We start from the raw sequence: 23,489 nt of genomic DNA, 5'->3' as shown, positions 1-23,489 counted from the left end.
CTGCTTTGGGTCCTACTGATCTGTACATCTGTCTAGAATTTTGGAAGATGGAATGAGAAAATAAAAATTAACGTTTTGGATATATGCTGTACAAGTTGTTGTTTACTTTTGCAATGTGTGCACTGCCTGTTCTGTGTGTGCATGTGATAATGTTTTGAATAACTGCCTATACTTATGGCTATGATTTCTGAATATCCGGCATCATTAAAAAGGACAGACTTTAAATGACCAGTTGGGTATATATGCTAATCTCAATTTTGTTAATGTTTCAGGCATATCCATATCCTGCACTGAAATAAGTTATTCAATTAATTGATGTTAAACCGCACTGAACCCTTGATAGGGGATTTTAGCGGTATATAAGACCTAGTTTGGTTTGATTGATCATCATGCATGGCCTCTCTCTTTAAACCTCCAATAAGTTCTCATTAGGAAAAATACATATTGAAACCTCAGTATTTTCTTGGCAGTAGTTGGCTACTTATGGAGTTTCCCATCATCTAGAACAGAACATAGCTCCTAATATAGTTACTTCAGCTGCAAGTTCTTAGGCTGGTCAGCAGGTGTCACCACAAGTACGATGGCTGAGCTGACTGCGCCTCTGTCTTCTGCACGGTGAGAGTTACATTGTCTGTACTCCCAGTTCCGGCATGCTTTGACAGCCAGAACTTCACAAGTCCTTCTTTTCCCCATGTTGTGAAATCCTCAAAAACCTTCCACTCTTTAATGAAGCCCCTGAAGCTTCAGTTAGGAAAGGCAATGGTAAATCAGCAGTTCTGAAAGTAATGCTAGTTATTCAGCACTTACTTTTCATTCATTCAGACACCAGATTTCCAGCTCCATAGAATCTCCCTATAGTGAAGACAAAAATCAATGTGCTATATCTTTTATGTTTAAAACTGTTTTACTGATGACATACAAACCACAAGTATACAAAAGAATGAGCAGGACTTCACTGTCTGATATTCATACAGCTATTCATAACATATCGTCATTCAATGTTTTAGCTTTAAACCCCCACCTTCCCCTCCTCCCTCTTCCTCCACTCATAACCTACTAGCACCCCCAACAGGTTACTTCAATCCATAAACTTCATTTGCCAACATAGCAAAAATCCTCAATCTCACTTAAACTGGCAGTGTCACCTAAATATTCTTCTCTCCCTCTTAACTAAAGCTGGGTCCACCCCTTAATTAGAACCTCAATAACCTTACTCAGTCTAATCCATAAGCAAATAATATAGCATCCATACGTCCCCACAATTGCCAGATATTATTATCGCTCCCCAACAATAAACCAAAACCACCCAAGACATAGTCAAACCACTTAGGGAGTACTGAACAATAAAATGACCTGTAACCCCAGGAAGTAGGTAGTACTGATGTTTCCATTTTAACAAGCCTCACACAAAAATTCCTCCCCCCCCCACATGTGAGAAACCAATAAATAACTGTGTGTGTAGGTAAAAACAAAACAAAACCATAAAATGGTCAAAAATTAGAATGGATAAGCTTCACAAAGTTAAAGATACTAAAAAGAAGCTCACCACTAGGGCTTCTCCCTCGTGGTGCACAAGATGTATCTATGGTCCCTAGATTCTAAGGGGAACTCTGTCCCTCCTCTTAAAAGAGTAGCGCGACTCCATGCCTCTCAACCTCAACATAAGCCCATGAAATATATTTCCACCAGTGCCCGTTATCTGGTGGAGAGTCACTAACCCAAAGACTCAAGATAATACAGCTTGCCAACCAGACAGGCTTTACGAAATCAATTGTCTAGCAGAGATGCTCTGTAATATAAAAAAGTTCTATTTATCCAAAAGGACTCCGAGAGGGATAAGCAGAATCCTGAAACACAGGAGAAATGTGCTATATCTTAATGGAAGCAATACAGACTGCACATTTAATTTAGCATAGCAGAGGGAAAGTGATGTACATGAAAAGCAGGAGATGTACTGTGCTGAATTATACTCTGTATTTAATACAAGCATCTCCAAGTCTGGGTATCTACAAGGCTTAAGTGAAAGAAAGAACTGGATAAAATGGATAACAGACCACCTCAAGAAGTGGTAAAGTCTGGTCCTGTCACATGACCGACCCAAGTCTTGGGTATGAACTAGGAAACACCATTTTTGTGCTAGTGGTTAGAGCTTTGGGCTGAGAAATAGGGAAGCTAGGGCTCAAATCCCACTAATGCTCCTTGCGTATTTGGGAAAGTCATTTCATCCTCCACCGTCTGAACTACAAACTTAGGGCTAGATTTACTAATGAGTGTTCTGTGCTTAAATAGTAAACAGGCCCCACAAACAGTGAGAGAGTAATTCTACGAAACTTTCATGTCTTACTCACTGTTTTATGTGCATAAAAGGCCTCTTATAAAATTAGATCACATTTAAAAGTACATGCAGTGCATGCTGGTGCACAGAATAGGCGTGCGGGGCATTCACAATTTACAGAACTTATGTATTTTATAAAATATAAGTGCGTAAAATACATATAAAGTACATGAGTGGCCTAGTGGTTAGAGCACCGGTCTTGCAATCCAGAGGTGGCTGGTTCAAATCCCACTGCTGCTCCTTGTGATCTTGGGCAAGTCACTTAACCCTCCGTTGTCGCTTCTTCCTCTTCAACATCAGCAAAATTCACCCTTTCCTTTCTGAGTACACCACACGAATTCTCGTCCACGCTCTCATTATCTCTCGCCTTGACTACTGCAACTTACTCCTCACCGGCCTCCCACTTAGCCATCTATCCCTCCTTCAATCCGTTCAGAACGCTGCCGCACGTCTTATATTCCGCCAGAACCGATATACTCATATCACCCCTCTCCTCAAGTCACTTCACTGGCTTCTGATCAGATACTGCATACAATTCAAGCTTCTCCTCCTTACCTACAAATGCACTCGGTCTGCGGCTCCTCACTACCTCTCTACCCTCATCTCCCCCTATGTTTCCACCCGTAACCTCGGCTCACAGGACAAATCCCTCCTTTCAGTACCCTTCTCCACCACTGCCAACTCCAGGCTCCGCTCATTCTGCCTTGCTTCACCCTATGCCTGGAACAATCTTCCTCAACCCCTACGCCAAGCCCCCTCCCTACCCATCTTCAAATCTCTGCTTAAAACTCACCTCTTCAATGCTGCTTTCGGAACCTAACCTTTCGAGAAATATAGTTTGCCCCATCAGATCAACTCTACACTTGTCTTTTAGATTGTACACTTGTCTTTAGATTGTACACCTGTCTTTTAGATTGTAAGCTCCTTGAGCAGGGACTGTCCTTCCATGTTAAATTGTACAGCGCTGCGTAACCCTAGTAGCGCTTTAGAAATGTTAAGTAGTAGTAGTAGTAGTAGGTACAAACTTAGATTGTGAGCCCTCCTGGGACAGAGAAATATCCAGTGTACCTGAATGTAACTCACCTTGAGCTACTACTGAAAAAGGTGTAAGTAAATAAATAAATAAATGTTAACATTAATGCCCTCACCTTCAATCTAGATGCAATTTCTGCAGGATTTGTGTTAGAACTGAGTTTACATCTGTTTCTTAAGAACTTGCAACATTTATTTATTTAGATTTTGCTCACACCTTTTTCAGTAGTAGCTCAAGGTGAGTTACATTCAGGTACACTGGATATTTCTCTGTCCCAGGAGGGCTCACAATCTGTTTTGTACCTGAGGCAATGGAGGGTTAGGTGACTTGCCCAAGATCACAAGGAGCAGCAGCAGGATTTGAATCGGCCACCTCTGGATTGCAAGACCTGTGCTCTAACCACTAGGCCACTCCTCCACATGTAATACAAGTGGATGCTTGTAAGTAAAGTTGCAAAGTAATAAAAAAAAGAAAAAAAAAAAAAGAAAAGAAGAAAAATATGAATGAATATCCTACCACGTGACAGGGTTACTATCCAATTCTGCTGCAGCCCTGCATGACAGCATTAAAAAGGAGGAGCAAAAACTGAAGACCTGAAGGAGGGCACGCTGCAAAGAACTCTCTCCACTGAGCCTCAAGGTGCATGTCTATTGCATCAGAAGTAGACTAACCAGGTAAACATTAGTCTCCGGTGCAATGAGCTGTTCTATTTATAAAGCATCAACTGTCATAAATGACAATGCTTAAACAATAATAATCCCAACAGCAATATCATTGGCTTCCTATTGGGAAATGGATCAAGTTAAAATTGTTGAAGTTGGTCTGTGCTGCTTTTTATTTAGGACAGCCTTTATTTAGGACAGCCTACATATTTGAGATCTTTTATAACCCCATATATTCCAAATAGATTTGGTGCTCATTGCGGGAAAATAAATTAGCGGTGCTGCATAGGACATGAGGATTGTGTCAGTGGACTTGTAAGAGGACAATATTTTGGTTAGCCCCCACAAAACTGGAATGAGTAGCCTGCAACAGTTAGGGGAGAGCTGGATGGTAAAAAGTTAAGGTTTTGATAAAAACTTTTCTTTTAAGCAAGCTTTTCCCGACGGGGAGTTGTGAAGGTTCTGCAAATAGTTTGATAACTTTGGTAATGTGGGTAGCTGTTTTGTAAAACTATATCAACATTTTTAATAATTTAAATTTACAAAGTGTGCATGGATTGAATGCTGCTTCTGTGTGGGATAGGTTTTCCTATTGCTTTTTTGGTGTTTCGTAGTCTGATATTAATGTGATGTTTTTATTATGATGTAAACCACTTTGTACTGTGTAGTTTAAGTGGTATATTAAATTCAACAAACATTATCACAAAATAAGTGAAATATCTAACTTGTAACCTTCATAAACAAACTTCCTTTTTGCACATACCCTGCAAATGTCAGAAAAGCATAATCAGGAATAATGAAGGAAGATTTTAAAATTCTTGTTCAAGTAGTTTTGCTTCCACAATTAGATTATTGCAATTCACTTTACTCTCATATTTCAACTAGGCAGTTAAAACATCTACAATTGATGCAAAACACAGTTATAAGATTAATCAGTGGCACTGGACGATTGAAAAGTGTGACTCTCGTTTTTCAAGATTATCACTGGCTAACTATAATTAAACGTATAGATTTTAAAGTACTTTGATTTTTAAATCAATTATTTCGTCTGAACTCCAAGGGTTTAAACCTTGAAATTAGGTTTTTCCTCTCTGAAAAATGTTTTGCTTCAAATCTGTTTTTGAGGCCTCTTTTCCTTTTACTGGGGCTAGATTATGGAATAAATTGCCTTTGGATTTGAAACTAGCGCCTTAGTTCTCTTTTAGGAAAAAGATTTTTAAAAACCTACTTATTTGACCAATAACCCTGTATAGTTAATATGCTATTTTGTTAGAGTTGACTTCCTCCTTGTTTTAGGAGTTCTCTGTATTAATGTAAACTGCTTTGAATCCCTTTGCAGAATAATTGTGGTACAGAAAACTCTTATAATATAGTATAGTATAGTTCTGGTGATGTCTAGGGTTAACGTACAGTACAGGAAACAGATAATGCATATAGGGGTAGATTCTGTAAATGGTGTCTAAAAAGATAGCTTAGCACTATTCTATAAACTGCGCCTAAAGTTAGGTGCAGTTTTAGAATAGCGCATAGTGCCAGGAAATATGCCTAATTTAGGCACAGCCATTTACACCTAGGAAAACTTGGTGTAAAAACCTGCACCTAATTTTCTATAACAATGCATGTACATTTTTAAAGCGTCCCCAACGCACTCATACTGCTCCCATGGACAGTTTCCCTTTTAGGCTATGCACAATGGAATTCACATGTGCCTCTTTTTAGAATGAGCTTAAAAAGATGTGCGTGTAAATTCTAATCAATGCCAATTAGTGCTAATAATTGGTTGCTATCACCCAATTATCAGTGCTGTTATTATTGTTCAATTAAGTTGCATGTGTAAATTGGGCATGTGTGCAACTCAACGCACCATTTATAGAATCTGGGAGATAATGCGCACATACAAGTCATGCAAATTGGGATGTCTATGTAAAAAAAAAAAACCTGACACATTTATGCATATAATGTGCACTATACCAGTTTACTTTTCCAAAAATAAATGCTAATTGCAAATTAACATTTGTTTTGAAGTGCTTTTCTTATTAGGTTTTTGCAGGCATTATTAGTGCACAAAACTTGCAAACATAAAAATAAAAAGAAAAGCCCATACAAATAAATGTGCAATTTTGCAATTAGTGTGTATTAATAAAACTACACTTAGTGCGTTCACCCCCTAATTCTATATATGGCGCTCAAAATTGTGCATGCAAATTTGTGTGTGGAAATGAATGAACCACTAGTGCCAATAATCAATTATTGGCACCAATTTGAATTTACGAATGCATCTTTGTAGTTGGTATTCTATAAAAATGCACACGTACATTTTTATGCATGGATCCCCAAAAGGGGTGTGGCCATAGGAGGGGGAGGGGAACAGGCACGGGACCGTCAGGGGCATTCCTAGAATTTTCATGCAGTGTTAGGCAGATCCGCACCTAATTTAGGTGTGAGGATTTACACCAGGTTTCAGATGGCATTTAGCGCTCTTTTTTTTTTTTTTTTTTGCCACACAAATTTGGGCACCATTTATAGAATTTAGTCTCTAGCGAACAGGAGGTATGCATGGCTTATAGAAAGGCAATTACAGCACTGCTTTCACTTTACGTATAAAGCAAGAGTAAAGAGTAGAAAAGATGTGCCCTAAGCAGCAATCTCCCAAGTATTGTGATGTGTAGTAATGCAAGCTTGGTCAGCTCCTGCATTCCCCCTCCTTGATTCTGGGCTCACCTCAGAGGTTTTGAGCGAAATCTCCACACACATTGACCGACCAACAGCAGGGAGCTGCCCCGCCAGAGCTTTTTTGGCTTCATGAGTAACCTCTGGTATGTCTTTAATGGCCAAGTTAAACTGCAAAATGAAAAGTTACGTCAGTAAAAAATATTCTTTGCCTTTAGTCCAATAAGGTAAATGGAGGATGATGACTTCATTGTGAACGTGATATATCTGATCACCAGGGAAAAGGTGGGGGAGGAACGCCACTAACCCACTGGTTTGAAGATGGCACTGAAGAATCTCCTGTTCTTTAAAAAGTCTTGTATCCCGCACCATTTACAATTTAGATACACACAACTGTAGGCAACTGCCTCTGGTGCCAAAATCCGATAAGGCGTGACCGATACCTATTTATCTTGTACCTTTTTGAATAGTACTTTGAGGTACAGTAGGTATTTCCTTGTCCTTGCGGGACTTACACATTTGTAACTGAAGCAATGGACGGAGTCACAGTGGGATCTGAACCCTGACTTCCCTGGTTCTCAGCCTGCTGCTCTAACCATTAGGCCACTCCTCTATTCCTTCTCCAAGCCTATCCTGTGGTCTTTGGCCACCCAGTCAGGAACAGAAACAGCAGCCACCACAATAACAGCTAAGAAAAAGCTCAGCCCAGGGCTTTGAAGTGGGTACACAGTCTCAGTCCCAGTAAAAGCTTTTGCAAAGTTCCCATGTTAACAGAAAACCTGTGTGGGAGGGCAGGAGTTTTTCACTGGAGTTGTGACTGTCTCAAAGGCCCTGTGCCATTGTCTCTAAGGCTATTACTGCTGCTGCTATTCCTGAGCTGGGGGGGGGGGGGGGAAAAGAGGAACTTCCTATCGATGATTTCTGGGGGAAGGGGGGGGGAGGAAACCAACCACCCACAGACGTTTTGATAATTTTTGGTAGGGTTGGGGGGGGGGTCTCCCCTGCATGCCTAAAAACACCCAACTTTTAAATAAGGCCTTGTTACTTCCCCTATCAGCAAAGGGAGCACCAGGGAAAGAAACAAAAGTATAAAGCTCCACAGCATAATTGTTGTTCTTCAAAAAATTTCTGGTACACAAAAATGACCTAACAGCAAAGCACATTATAGGCTGCTTCCATGTCACCTCTCACTGTTTGCTCACTAGTAATTCTGTTGTTGTTCTTGCTGAATAGACTCAGGAATATATTATAGCCCATTTTGATCAAATTTCTCAGCATACCCAGTCATATAAAAGTTGTGTACTCTCTTGTATCTTGAATCCTAAAGTGGGCACATTCCAGGGAGGTTAATCCCATCAATTTCACTTCCCTCCAGTACTCCCACCTCCCCTCCCCCCCCAAAATACAGGTACCTTTAACTAGCCCTTCCCATGCACCATTATCTAATATGGACCTAGAAAAAAAAAATAAGGTCTCTCAAATTCAGCTTCATCTCCAGCACGTGTAATTCCAACAGTCTTATGGCTAAGGCTTTTACCTTATTTTTCTGACAAGATCTTTTTCATTATGAATTTCACTCTGGCCTCATATCTGGAAGGTATCAATTGTATGTCCTCTGTTAAAGAAATCCAGTATTTATCCCTCCCCGTTATCAAGCTATCGGCCCATGTCAAAATTGTCATTTCTGGTGAAAAGAAAGTTGCTCATCACATCAGGATAGTTTTAATACTATAGAAAAAACATCTTTCAAAGTAGAAGCTACAAGATACTTGGTGTGACTCTTGACTGCAATCTAACATTGGAACCACAAGTAAATGTATTAACTAAAAATTGGTTTTAGTTATATCGCAAGTTAAGGCATATCTGGAGCCTTATACAGCAAGAAAAATTCAGACTGCTTGTCCACTCTCTTATTATTCAAACTTGATTACTGCAACATAATATACTTGGTATGCTCAAAGTATATCAATAGAAGACTGCAAACAGTATAAAATATCGCTCTAATCTATTTCTCCAGTAAATATAAGAGGGTATCACCACTGTACTTTCAATCTCACTAGTTACCTATGGAAGTTACAATTTTGTTCAAGCTCTAGTGTATAATTTTTAAAATTACTCGAGGATCAGTGCCATTCTTCATGTATGCTTTAATTTCTTCTGCTTGCTCATCTTCAAAACTCCCAATCAGAAATCAATTTGTTGTTTTTTCTGAACCCAAGAGGTAAAAAACCTACTAAACACATCAATGCACCAATGTTTTTAACATCAAGCAGTGAACTCATGGAATGTGCTGCCAATTTATACGCCATGAAACAATTATGCTCTTTTTAAAAGGGCCATAAAAACTATTTTGTTCTGAAACCATATTATTGCTAAAATACATCACGTTAAATTTACTGGAATTCTGTACTCTGGCATTACACGTAATGGTTCTATTCTACACTCTTAGGTTTTATACGCTAGCTTTCTTTTTGTAATCCACCTTGAACCTGGTGTGGGTATATGCGGAATATAAGAGACAAATATAATATAATTACCATCCTGCTTGACAGCCACATACAATGCAGTCTGGCTTCAGGTAAGACACAGTACTGAGTCAGCCATGGTAGCTCTACAGAACAAACTTTATACTCACTTGACCTGAGCACTGCCTTTGAAGTCACAATCCGATTAGAAATTCATGATCAATCTAAAATAGACATCTCTGGGACAGTATTCAGTTGCTTCGAATCTTAACTCTAGGGCAACCCCACAATGGGATGGTTCTCAACACTGTTCAATGTACTTTTGCCTCCCACTCCTTACTACTTTAATAAAAACACTGGGGCTTAGAACTGTTTTGTGGATAACATCCATTTGCTCATAATACATGATTGGGACCTTGTGCTTATTGGAGGATGGCTTGGAAAGCGCAGGAACATGCTGTAAAATTCCTTCCGAAGCTTCCGGTTTTTGGGGGTGTGCCAGCGCAGGACAGTGACATCATTCATACGTAACCTGGATCATCATAAATAGCAGCGCCTCTGGTGAATGGCCACAGGGCGTGGTCAAAGGAGCACGCCAAGCCCCTTGGTAGCCCTTTGGAGAACTGAGGAGCAAACATTGTAATAAACTTTCCAGTAATGATGGAGGAAAAAGAGGAAAGCACAGTCTATTTCAACTGTGAGTATCCCTTGAGGGGCACTATGGATCAACATGTTTTGTCAGTAGTAGAGGGTAGTCACTTGGATATGCCTGTTTCCCCTGATGGAGCTTCAATCAGCTCGTAGAGAGGACGCCCCCTCTCATGCCTACACCTTCCAAGTCTCCTCAAGTTACCAGTTTCATGGAAAATGCTGGCATTTTATGCTGCTTATCCTAGAAATAAGCAGTGGATTTTCCCCAAGTCCATTTTAATAATGGCTTATGGACCTTTCTTTTAGGAAGCTATCCAAACCGTTTTTAAACCCACCGCTAAGCTAACTGCTTTACTACATTCTCTGGCAAATAATTCCAAGAAGTTTAATTACATGTTGATTGAAGAAATATTTTCCTCCGATTCGTTTGAAATTTACTACTTTGTAGCTTCATTGCGTGCCCCCTAGTCCTTGTATTTTTGGAGAGAGTAAAGTGATTCACGTCTACCCATTCCACTCCACTCATTATTTTATAGACCTTTATCAAATCTCCCCTCAGCCTTTTTTCTCCAAACTGAAGAGCTGCTTTAGCTTTTCCTCATAGGGAAGTCATCCCACCCCCTTTTATCATTTTCGTCGCCCTTCTCTGTACCTTTTCTAATTCCACTATATCTTTTTTGAGATGCAGTGACCAGAACTGCACACAATATTCGAGGTGCAGTCGCACTATGGAGTGATACAAAGGCATTATAATGTCCTCATTTTTGTTTTCCATTCCTTTCCTAATAATACCTAACATTCTATTTGCTTTCTTAGCCTCTGCCGCACACTGAGCAGCGGGTTTCAATGTATCATCAACGATTTCACCTAGGTTCCCTTTCCTGGTCAGTGACTCCTAACATGGAACCCTGCATTACATAGTTATAGTTCAGGTTCCTTTTTCCCACATTCTTCACTTTGAACTTGCTCACATTAAATGTCATCTGCCATTTGGATGCCTAATCTCCCAGTCTCATTAGGTCCTCTTGTAATTTTTTAATGCATTATCATTCACTGTATTTCAGCTATGTAATAATTTATACAGTTACCCAATCAGAGCCTGTGGGGGAGGAAGAGGATCGGGTACAGATTTTCTCTCCAAGTCGGGCTTGGACAATCACTTGGACAGTCTAGAAAACAAAAAAAGAAAAGCAAACAGATAACTGGAATTTTAGTTTTTCAGCCCTTGGTAGTAGGAGAAATATTGCAGGCATGTTCTAGGCACTGGTTGTACTAGTAAACTAATCCATGATTACTACCTTATAACTTGTAAAATGATGTGGCGTGGAGGGGCATAATCGAACAGGGTGCCCATGTTTTCCTGAGAGCGTCCTCGCAGGACCTCCCTGCAAAGAGGCGGGGAAACCCGTATTATCGAAACAAGATGGGCATCCATCTTTCGTTTCGATAATACGGTCAGGGATGCCCAAATCTCAACATTTAGGTCGACCTTAGAGATGGTCATCCCCGGTTTTCGGCGATAATAGAAACCGAGGATGCCCATCTCAAAAACGACCAAATCCAACTCATTTGGTCGTGGGAGGAACCAGCATTCGTAGTGCACTGGTCCCCCTGACATGCCAAGACACCAACCCGGCACCCTAGGGGTGACTGCAGTGGACTAACTGATGCATTAACTGAACGGAAAAAGCCCTTCCCTTACCGATCCGGAAAGGAACAGTCATGCATGAAGGAAATCGCATGCAAATGAGCTGCACACTGTTAGCTCATTTGCACATGATTTCTTTCCTAAGGAGGGGAAGCCAGTGCAGAGCAGCCAAGCATTATGCATGGCTGCTCTGCGCATGCCAAAGATGGCTTCATACACGCAGAGAAGCTGCGTGTATAATAGCCGTCTACAACCTTAAATAAATTGCCATCTACAACCTTAGAAAAATACAAGTCCAGGTGAAAACGTCCAAGTGCTCGTCAGGGATGTCTTTTTTTTTTTTTTAAGAGTATGGGTGAAGGACGTCCTTCGCTATGCCTCTGTCCCTGCAACGGTAGTTGAGGATGTCCTTCGCTATGCCTCCATCCCTGCGACGGCAGTTGAGGACGCCCAAAATGTGAATGTTTCTCTGAGAAGGACGTCCATGCCTGCTATGCCTCCGACACCCCCTTTATTTATTTGGATTTTGGATCACAAGTAGCAGCAGTGGGATTTGAACCGGCCACCTCTGGATTGCAAGACTAGTGCTCTAACCACTAGGCCACTCCTCCACTCCCTTGAAATTTGCAGTCCCTGTGGGGAATTCAGGACGTCCAAAATGTTTGAAAGAAGGACGTCCACGCCTTCGCTATGCCTCCACTGACACACACATACCTCCCTTCCCAGGGACCTGCATACTGCTGTGATGGACCCGAATATGACATTTCAGGCTGGCAAAAAAAGTTTTCAAAGTTGTTTTTTTTCGGGGTGGGAGGGGGTTAGTCACCACTGGGGGAGTCAGGGGAGGTCATCCCCGATTCCCTCCGGTGGTCATCTGGTCAGTTCAGGCACCTTTTTGAGGCTTGGTTGTAAGAAAAAATGGACCAAGTCGGCCAACTGCTTGTCAGGGACGCCCTTCTTTTTTCCATTATCGCTCGAGGATGCCCATCTGTTAGGCACACCCCAGTCCCGCCTTTGCTACACCTCCAACACGCCCCCGGGAACTTTGGTTGTCCCCGCAACAGGAAGCGGTTGGGGACACCCAAAATCGGCTTTTGATTATGCCAATTTGGGCGACCCTGAGAGAAGGACGCCCATCTACCGATTTGTGTCGAAAGATGGGCGCCCTTCTCTTTCGAAAATAAGCCTGATAGTGAGCTAGATGAGATTTAATGGCTGAATCTATGCAAACCTAATCATTGCAGAACTTATACCATCTTAATTATACTGTATAAAACATAAAATATTAACTGATTAGACAAGTTTGTCAATCATTCTGTTCGTCCATGAGGCATATTTTCAAAGCACTTAGCCTTCCAAAGTTCTTTCTATGGAACTTTGGAAGGCTAAGTGCTTTGAAAATATGCCTCCATGTCACATACACTTCTCCCCAACTTTTGGCCTATGCAAAGCTTTAATATTTCCTCACACTGGCATTGAAGAGGAGGAATTAGCATAGCACATTACATACAAACTGAATAAAGTGTTTTACAGAGAGATACAACACTTTTGATATCAATACTACCTAAAGGCACTTTACATAAATGCAAAGACCTTTCATCCAAACTGGATTAGTTAGAACTTACTAGGGACTAATGATGATTGAATACACATTCAGCAGGATCATTCAAGAAATAACACAGGTAGGTTCAACCAGGGTCAAATTAAAATGTAGGCATATTACACGTGCCTAAGTCCCAAACATTTATGGGGGAACTCTATCAGGTGAGTCTTAATCGGGCTCCAACTGGACCCTGAGCGGAAAACAGATATAATCATTAATAGTGCCTTCAGCGTCAGGCTACATAGGACAAGAGACGATATCCACCAGCTACCTATATCATCAAGTGGAACTGCACACTGCCCCTCCCCAGGAGTCATTAAGTTGGCATCTCAGAAGAGGCAGTGTCATCAATTGTCACCAACTGTTGCTCTCCCCTGCTGGGGTCTTCAGGCCCATCTCGGCCTGCTGGAATGTATAGACCCTGAAGTAAAATCACAGCTCTCAGAGGACTCAAAGAGGGGGCAATGTTACCAGCCTGATGGGCCAGAAGATGCAGGAAGCACTAAGCAACTAAACAGAACCTGAGATTTCTTTCTGGAGACTTGTGGGCAGGGTGAGGAAGGCAGGAGAATGCTAGCTGGAATATGGAATTTTTAAACTCTCACAATAACATGACAATTAGCTGTAGAGGTAGAAGCTAAAATAGTGGAGTTTGCACATTTCTGAAACTCTAAAATGTATTATGATGGGGGTGACAGGTGGGCAAGAAATACATCATTTTCTTAGGGTCCACCAAATAATTAATCCTGCCCTGGGTTTATCCTTGGCGGAAATCTTCCTTTAATCACAGAAATTAAAACATTCATGATCATCAGAGGAAAGAGAAAAATAAAAGTTAAATTGCCCCTAGCGATCCTCAGACCCCCAAGAAAACAAATCTTACCTTTAAAGCAAAAAATTTGATGAACTTATCCAGGTCCTTCCTATCCTGAGAGCTCAGATCAGTATCCATGGCATCAGTATATCTGCAAGAAAGAATATGGATAGATTACAAATCTTCCAAATAAGTTAACCTGCAATTCTCTCCTCCCAGCTAAAGTCTATGTGGAGGATTATTTTTAGAAACCTCTTATATTTAAATCATTTTTATTAAGAGGCAAAATCAAAAGCATCCAACCATCATAGTCAAACAAACGGTAGCGAAAACATCTATGTGTCACAGCAACATTAGAACTCTGCATAAAGCCATGTTTCTAACACTAATCCCCCGGTTACTCATTATCTCTCCCCACCCTCAGCCATGGTGAGAAACCCCTTAAATATGTAGTGTTTTTAGGTTGCTTGTATCCCTTCCCAAATTTGCATAAACTAGCCGTTCTCAACTGGGACAGGTAAAAGAAACCCATGCTAATTGCATATGAGAAAGTACCATTTATTCACTTATCAATACAAATACAATAGTTTCTCATGAGAGATCAATTCAGTAACACAAGATGTTTTTCTGTCTGCATCTCTGAAATATTCTTCCGAGACGGCAGCTTATTGTTTCAGACAATGATTTACATGACTCTTTTTCTGCAAACTGTCCTTCTCACAGATTATCATCTGATTCCCAGCGTCTGGTTCTCTCAAGTTGTTAAAACAACATTCTTCTGTTTACCCTAGTCTCCTTTCATGGGCCCGATTGCCCCCTAAGGGTATCATAAATTCCTGAGATCATAAATCCCAGAGTCAAGCAGGCTCGTCAATCTCTGATAAATTCCAGAGTCATACAGACTTATCAATCTTTGGCCTTTTAACCCATTCCATAGTGCATAACTTGTGCTCATATTTCTACATCTCCCCCCTTGAAGGCCTTGTAATAAGGACTTCATTTATATTAGGTTTGTGACCCTGGTGTTTCAGAAAACATAAACCACAACCTAGTCCTGCACCTAGGACCTGTATCTCGCCTTTATTTCGTTAACTTATTCTACATATTCTGTGTTAGTGCCCCGGACGCAGGCTGGCTTAGGTTGCAGGCCACTCAGATTCCCTTAACAGGATGAGAATCCGGTTCCTGTCGGACCAGTCATTGCCATACGACCTCATGAGCACTAAAGGGCAATTTCAGTTTCCTGCCTAAGTGTCTAGATCTTAGTCACATTGTTAAGGTTAGGGAGTAGGTATGAGTCACAATTCATGCCAGCTCTATAGGCTATATATGACAAGTATTGGGTTATGTGTAACAAGACAATGTGGTTATAGTGAGATATATATTGTCCTTCTTTAACCTTCCCCGGGCCTTATGTTACTTACAATGCCTTCCCATCTGAATAATCCTAGAGAAGGATAATCATGCAGAATAAAAGAAATCACAAAAAATTTAAGCATTATCTTCAACAGTACGATAAATTAATCAGGTGATTTTCAGCTGTATTTAACCAGATAGATTTAGACAACCACTTGTGCTAATGCAGGTGTGTGGCCAAATTTATCTATTAGCACTGAAAATCCAAGTCAACTGACCAGCTAAACCAAAAGAAATGCCCCCTAGAATATACCTGGTCCCATCCCTTTTCAGACCAGCTAAATTTGTGCACCTTGGGGGTCTTTTAGAAAGGCACGCTAACGTTTTTAGTGTGCGCTCAACACGCCCCTAGGAATATATATGGGCATCGCTAATGTTTAGCACACGCTTATTTTTAATGCGTGCTATAAACATTAGCACGCATTTGTAAAAGAGGCCCATAGTGATTTTATGTACATTAATTTAACAGGCTAGAGGGGGAGAACTTTTATCCAGCTGTATCTATCCAGCTATCATTTCTAGTTAGCCATATAAAATATTTTAAAAATCAACCAATATACATTGTTTTTAATTCTCCATAATACAAAATGAAGAATATATGTCAAATCAAGTATAAATAGTGCAAGGAATATTAAACAAGACAATTTTGCTGGATACATTTTATTTTTAACAAGGTCTTTATTTACAAATCAACAATACACAAAACTTGGTATAACAACATTTTATTGTTTTCTGCACCTCTTCTTCTAGGATATCATTGCCCATTTCTGGTTCCGTTTGGAGGTGATATTTCTCATATTTCTCTGATAACTTACACTGCAGATTCAGTATGTGCTTTGTACAAATTACTGCAATATCTTGTCCATCTCTGCAATATTTCTGGTCTGTTCATTAACACCTTACCATCTACATCTTTGACTGCTTGAAGCCTTGGCTACCATTTTCTGTTGATGTTTCTGATCATTTCATATGCTTCTCTTTTTTATTTATTACATTATCAAATATAAACCATCATCAAATATACAGCAAACATAGCATTGATTAAATACACACATTGCCCGTAAATCCCAAACCCCCCTCTCCCACCCCCCCATCTAGCTAATTACACCTATATTCTAGTTGATGGCCAGTGTCCAGCATTCCAGTCGTCTATTATCACACCCGAAACTTAGGCCGATAGTATAATCAACTTAGGGGCATCAAGATCAATCCCAGCACGGGCTCTCCAACTAGTATATTTGCCCCACTGCCTATAAAATTGTATAATGTGACCAGCTCTTACAGCAGTCATTTTTGACATTTGATATAAATGGTCCATCTTGTGGACAACCTTCAACACCGGAAGTGGAAGGGGGCACCTCCAAGCTGATGCCAGTGTAATCTTTCCCGCCACCAAACACACCGAAGCCAGGCGATGCGTATCTGGTGACACCCCTACAGGACGAAAATATAGAAGACAAGTCTCTGCTGTGGCGGGGTAGCGTGCATCAGTGATCTGGTGGAATATATTCAATAAAACTCTGTCCAGTAAATCTGGATCTTAGGACATGTCCACCATATATGAAGCATGCTTCCCACCTCTGTACAACCCCTCCAGCATTGATCAGATCTTTGTCCATGCATTTTTGCTAATCTACTGCATGTGTAATACCATCGGTATATTTTATAACTATTTTCAATTAAAGAGATAGAAACAGATACCTTTAACATATACCCCATAGCCCACTCCCAGCATTTAAATTCATAGCTAAACCCCAGATCACTCTCCCATCACTGAATATATCGCAGTATAGGCTTGCGATAAGACAGGAGAGCCACATATATGCGGGAGACACAACCCCTATAACTCCCACCTCTAAGCGCACCTTCCAGGGCTGTGTCGTCTAGAGCCAATTCTTCCTTGGCCCGACGACAAATGTAATCCCGTATCTGAAAATAGTGAAACAGATAACTTGCTGGTAAACCAAATTCTTCTTGGAGGTCATTAAATGGTACCACTGTCCCCTCCTCCCAAATCTGGCCTAACTGGGTAAGGCCCTTTCCTTCCCATATTTTATAAATGTTATCTTCCACCCCTAGCGAGAAGCCTGGGGCTGTCCTTATGGCCATTTGCCGATAATATATTCAAGTTGGGAAGAGCTTCTCTCGTATGGTGTACGAGGTACCAGGTCTGTAGAGGGAAACGTATTGCTAATGGGGATTGCCAAATGTATGTTAAAAGTTGACACCGGGGTACCCAGAGTAAGGAGCCCAAGTGTCGTGTTCCCATCCAGTGCCTTTCTATTTGGACCCATGGTTTTGTACTGTCAACAGACCACTCGCCCAGCAGATGCAGATGTACCGCCTGATAATAGAGGGAGAAATTTGGGACCCCCATGTCCCCTCTTTTCTTAGATTGAAAAAAAACATCGGCCCGCAATCGTGGAAGTTGATGCTGCCATATGTAGGTGAAAATTTTTCGGTTAAAGTGACAAAAAAAATGTTTAGGCAGCGGCAATGGAAGTGCCAAAAACAAGTATAAAATCTTTGGCAAAATCATCATCTTTATAGGAGACATTCTTCCTAACCAAGAGAGTTCAAAGCCTTCCCAACGCTCTAGCTCAAGTAATAGTTCTCATATTTTAGAGGGAAAATTAGCCTCATAAAGGCCTGAAAGTGTAGGCGTAAGATTGATTCCAAGGTACCGATGGGAACGAGTATTCCAACGAAAGGGATACTGTTGCTGAAAGAAGGCCACATCCTCTGCCGTCAGGCCCATGCCCATAATTTCAGATTTTTCCATATTAACCTGGAAGCCAGAAATCAGCCCATATTGGCGAAGGCTCTGTATCACTGATGGCAGAGAATCGTATGGGTCTGTCAGTGTAAGGAGAATATCATCAGCGAATAGCATTATCTTATAAACAGCTGTCCCTAAAGAGAGACCATGGACATCAGGGTGTGCCCATAAAACCAGGGCCAAAGGCTCGATAGTAAAGGCAAATAATAGTGGGGATAGTACACAGCCCTGCCGAGTGCCTCACCCCTGGGGGAACGCGTCTGAGTAAGTCCCATTGATCAGTAGCGATGATAACGGGGATGTATAAAGAAGTTTGAGACACGAGACGAAGCGTCCAGAGAAACCCATGTGTTCCAACACCTGAAACATAAAGGGCCAATGAACCCGGTCAAAAGCCTTCTCTGCATCTAGAGAAAGCAACAGTGTAGGCTGTCTTGTGGTATTCGCCTCATGCATCAAATGAAGTGCCCTCTTTATATTATCAAATGTTTGCCTCCCCACAATAAAGCCCGCTTGGTCCATGTGTACTAGTTTTAGCATCACCTGCTGTAACCTCTGAGCTAAAATTTTTGTGAACAATTTATAGTCCGACCGCAACAATGAGATCGGACGATAAGAGCTACAATATTGCGGGTCTTTTCCCGGCTTCAATAGAACTATGATATTAGCCCGACGCCAAGTGTATGGCAACTCTGTTTGAAGCTCTAGCTCACTGAAGGCCCGAACCAAGAGTGGTGCTATTAGTTTGCTATAGCATTTGTAAAACTTATTAGTAAACCCATCGACCCCAGGGGCTTTCCCATTAGGTAAATCCTGTATAGCCCACATCACCTCATCTAAGGTAAGTAAGGCCGACAATGCATCCCCCTGTGACTGGGATAGTCTCGTCAATGTAGCTTGTATAAGATAGCCCCAAATCTCCTGTGCCGATGGCCTCCCATCTGACTGATACAATGTTTTATAAAAATGTAGGAAAGCTGATTTAATATCTTCCATCTTTATACAACGCTTTCCCAAGGCATCTGTAACTGAATAGATATAATTATGAGTACAGCGCTTCCGTAATTTATGCGCTAAAAGCCGCGAGGCTTTATTGCCAAACTCAAAATATGATTGTTTGACCCATTGTAACTGCTCGGCTATCTCCGCCAACTAGAGCTCACAAATCTCTAGCTGGAGTGCATGTATTTGATTCCGAATATGGGGGAATCTGGATGTTGCTGGGCATGTGATTTCATATGCTTCTCTATTTTTATATTCCCCAGAATGCTGCTCAACTTAATTAATTTTTGTCTGTTATTTTGGCAACTTTTCTTACTTTACTGTATTTTGCTCTGTACTGATTTTCTGTAGATTTGTCCCATCTAGCCTTCAGTTCTGCCAGTACTCAATGGATACATTAATTTCCAGTGATCAATTGGAAAGTAACAAGTATAATAGGGCCCTATTACTAAGCTATGTTAGGCGATAACACACACCTAATACCGCTTAAAATAGCATAGCACAGGACACACACAGGGGTCCTGCAGTAACCAATCAAATGCGCACCCCACTCAATTAAAGATTTTGGTCCCTTAATCTACCCCCTTTCAAGGTATTATACTTTTAAATATTAATCTTTGTTGTGTGTATCATATGTACACCAATAAGGAGTGCACTATTCAAATGTAATTTACACAGTTAAATGGACTGTTTGAAAATAAAAACTCCTACCCCACTTCCTGTAAGTGAAAGTATACATTGATGGTTCTTTAAGTTTTTGTGGATGTCAGAATCTATTGTTTTGCTTTGGCTGCAGCTGCTCTTTGCTGCCCTGAGCAACTGCCTAGTCCTGCCTAATGTCTAGGCTAGCCCTATTTATACTGATTCAACATATTACATTCTCAGCACACTTCATTATGAGAGGTAGACAATGAACACCAAAATAATAATACATCACTATAAACACTGTTCAGTCTTACATACTCCCCATCCCCCCAAATAATTTTTGAATATTATATATATATATATATATATATATATATATATATATATATATATATATATATATATATATATATATATATTTATTTTTTTTTGGGGGGGGGGGGGGGAGTATGTAAGATTGAACAGTGTTTATAGTGAAGTATATATATATATATGAAAAATTAGAAAGAAGGAAAAGCCTCAGACTTCTGACAGCGCCTTTATACTTTTCTACCCATTCAAGTATCCATCACAGGCATAAAAACCTTCCAAACTCCCTTTCACTCAAACTTTATTTTTAATTAACATGTTCCAAAAATCTTTCATTTAAATTGTACGTAGCATGAAACTATGCTGAGAAGCTAAGTACAATTTAAATGAAACATTTTTGGAACATGTTAGTTCAAAATAAAGTTTGAATGAAAGTAGGGCGGTTAGAAGGTTTTCCCTGAAAAAATCCCCCTGTTTTTAACTACGCTGCTAATATTGTGATTTGCTTGCTGTGTTCAAACTGGTTTGATATCTGTTTAATCTGAAAACTAGATATAATAACTGCCAAAAAGTATCAGATCTCTTTTGCTTCCTAAAAGTGTGCTGAGCCCTCCCCACCACCTGTTTTTTTTTTTTAAGACAATCAGAAATCTCAGGTGTGGCTTAAAGCTTCTGTTGAATAAGCTGCAGTTAACCCACAAGGTCTTTTCTTGACTCCTGCCTGAAGGACACTCACTGATAAGATTTGCTCTGGCTTTAATTCTGCATTTATATCTTTCAAAAAAAACCCTGTTTTTATCTACTCTGCTAAAATTGTGATTTACTTGTCCCAATCCTTATTGTGGTTCTGGGCATTTCTGGTGCATTTAAATGCAGCTCTACAGATGGGTTACAGCAAACATATTCCACAGGTCAGAAAGCTCAGGTGTGGCTTAAAGATTCTGTTGAATGAGCTGAAGTTAACCCACAAGGTCTTTTCTTGACTCCTGCTTGAAGGACACTCACAGATAAGATTTGCTCTGGCTTTAATTCTGCGTTTATATATCTTTATATCTTTAAAAAAAAAAAAAACCTGTTTTTATCTACTCTGCTAAAATTGTGATTTGCTTGTCCCAATCCTTAGAGCTGAAAATTCTTGATCAGACTGTATCAGTTCTGGTCATACCTAGAGAACTTTTTTAATACAGCACTTGGCTGACTCACTGGGACTAATAATCCCACCCACCCCAGGGTTTTCCAGTCATATATAAAGCCAAAACTCTTTACTCCTCGGTCACGCACAGGCAGTCTTGCAGACTGTTGACTCCATCATAGTACACCTGTTCATACCCATTTCAACAAATCAGGATGACTTTTATTCTCTGTAATAACTGTGGTGCTTTAGTTTCAAGGCCAATCATCTGGAGACTTAAGGCTTGTCCTATCTGTCTTCAGCTCACTAGTTTAAAACAAGAGCTCAGTAAAGTAAAACAGGAACTGGATGCACTTAAAGCAACATCTAGGACTGCCCAAAATCATACTGCACAGAATCATACCAAATTCTCACCACTGCCACAAAGGATAAAACCACCTAAGAATAAATGGATCACGGTAGGCTCAGGCAGACTTTGTTATGTGACACAAAAGCATCCGCCCTCACAAGTGTTGCCCCTATAGAATTCTTTTGCTCCATTACAGCACTGTGATGTTCCTGAAAATAGAACTGAAGACAAAGAAAAAGCAATGAAGGTGAACCAAAAAGATATGAAGGTACCCAAAGAGAAAAGACACCCCCAAATCACATACCAGGAAATGTAGATGGAAAGTGATGACCACAAATGCTCGCAGTATAAGCAATAAAGTTCATGACCTTCAAGCCCTGATGTTGGAGGCAGACTTAGACGTTGTTGCAATCACGGAGATGTGGCTCAATGGTGCAAACATACCAGGCTATAATCTATTTAGGAAGGATAGAGATGGTCGTAAAGGTAGAGGAGTAGCTCTGTATGTGAGAAATGATATTGCAGCGACTGAAATGACAGGGACCTGGGGAAAGGAAGAAGCAATATGGATCACCTTAAAAAGAGAGGATATTTATTTTTTATTTTTGTTACATTTGTACCCCGCGCTTTCCCACTCATGGCAGGCTCAATGCGGCTTACATATTGAATACAGGTACTTATTTGTACCTGGGGCAATGGAGGGTTAAGTGACTTGCCCAGAGTCACAAGGAGCTGCCTGTGCCTGAGGTGGGAATCGAACTCAGTTCCTCAGTTCCCCAGGACCAAAGTCCACCACCCTAACCACTAGGCCACTCCTCAGAACCTCTGTCCTCGTGAGTGTTGTCTACAGACCCCCGACACAAATGGAGGAACTAGATAAAGATCGCAGATATTCAAAAGTTGGGAAAGAAGAGAGAGGTACTGTTGATGGGAGATTTCAATCTGCCGAATGTAGACTGGAAGGTTCCGTCTGTGGAATCGGAAAGAAGTAGAGAGATCGTGGATGCTTTTCAAAGTGCTCTGCTCAGACAAATGGAGACAGAACCCACGAGGAAGGGAGCGACGCTGGATCTGGTGCTCACAAATGGGGATAGTGTGTCAAATGTCTGAGTGGGTGCCCACCTGGGCAGCAGTGACCATCAAACGGTTTGGTTTGATATGATGTCAGGCTGAAGTGGAGGGCGGCTACTCAAAACTCAAAGTCCTGGATTTCAAGCATGCTGACTTTAGTAAAATGGGGGAATATCTGAGGAAGGAGATGATGGGCTGGGAGGACGAATGAGAAGTGGAAGGACAGTGGTCCAAGCTGAAAGAAGCTATAAATAGGGCCACAAACGTTTATGTAAGGAGAGTAAATAAAAGCAAGAGAAAAAGGAAACCGATATGGTTCTCCAAGCAAGTGGCCGAGAAAATAAAGGCTAAAGAGTTGGCGTTCCTGAAATACACCAAAACTCAAGAAGCCGAACACAGAGAGGAATACCGGAGGAAACTGAAAGAAGCCAAGAGAGAGATACGTCTGGCGAAAGCTAAGCGGAAGAAAAAATGTCTAGAAATGTAAGGAGAGGTGACAAAACTTTCTTCAGGTATATTAGTGAAAGGAGGAAGACTAAAAAGGGAATTGTGAGACTGAAAGATGCTGTGAACCGCTATGTAGATAATGATGAAGAAAAAGCAAATTTGCTAAATAGATACTTTTGTTCTGTTTTCACAGAAGAAGAAAATCCTGGAGAAGGACTGTGATTGACTGGCAAAAGTACAAATGAGAATGGAGTGGATATAGCACCGTTCACAGAAGAGAGTGCGTATGAACAACTTGAAAAGCTAAAGGTGGACAAAGCCGTGGGGCCGGACGGGATCCACCCCAGGATACTGAAGGAGCTGAGAGAGGTTCCGTGGGATTGGAGAACGGCGGATGTGGTCCCTCTTCCCAAAAGTAGTGATAGAGAAGAAGCTGGAAACTACAGGCCAGTAAGCCT

General features: G+C 40.9%; 1 protein-coding gene across 1 annotated transcript in view; it reads right to left on the bottom strand.

Annotated features, from left to right (window-relative positions):
• ATG13 (autophagy related 13) overlaps positions 1–23,489 on the bottom strand; it is a 78,555-nt gene that overhangs the window by 52,411 nt on the left and 2,655 nt on the right. Inside the window, 5 exon segments of the mRNA XM_030200866.1 lie at positions 808–819; positions 821–852; positions 6,752–6,871; positions 10,905–10,985; positions 13,951–14,032. Of these exon segments, the coding sequence (XP_030056726.1) occupies positions 808–819; positions 821–852; positions 6,752–6,871; positions 10,905–10,985; positions 13,951–14,019 (314 nt within the window). The 5' untranslated portion in view covers positions 14,020–14,032.

This window comes from Microcaecilia unicolor, chromosome 4 (genome assembly GCF_901765095.1).
Source record: "Microcaecilia unicolor chromosome 4, aMicUni1.1, whole genome shotgun sequence".
Classification (NCBI taxonomy): Eukaryota; Metazoa; Chordata; class Amphibia; order Gymnophiona; family Siphonopidae; genus Microcaecilia; species Microcaecilia unicolor.
This window is presented reverse-complemented; position numbering and strand designations above follow the sequence as displayed.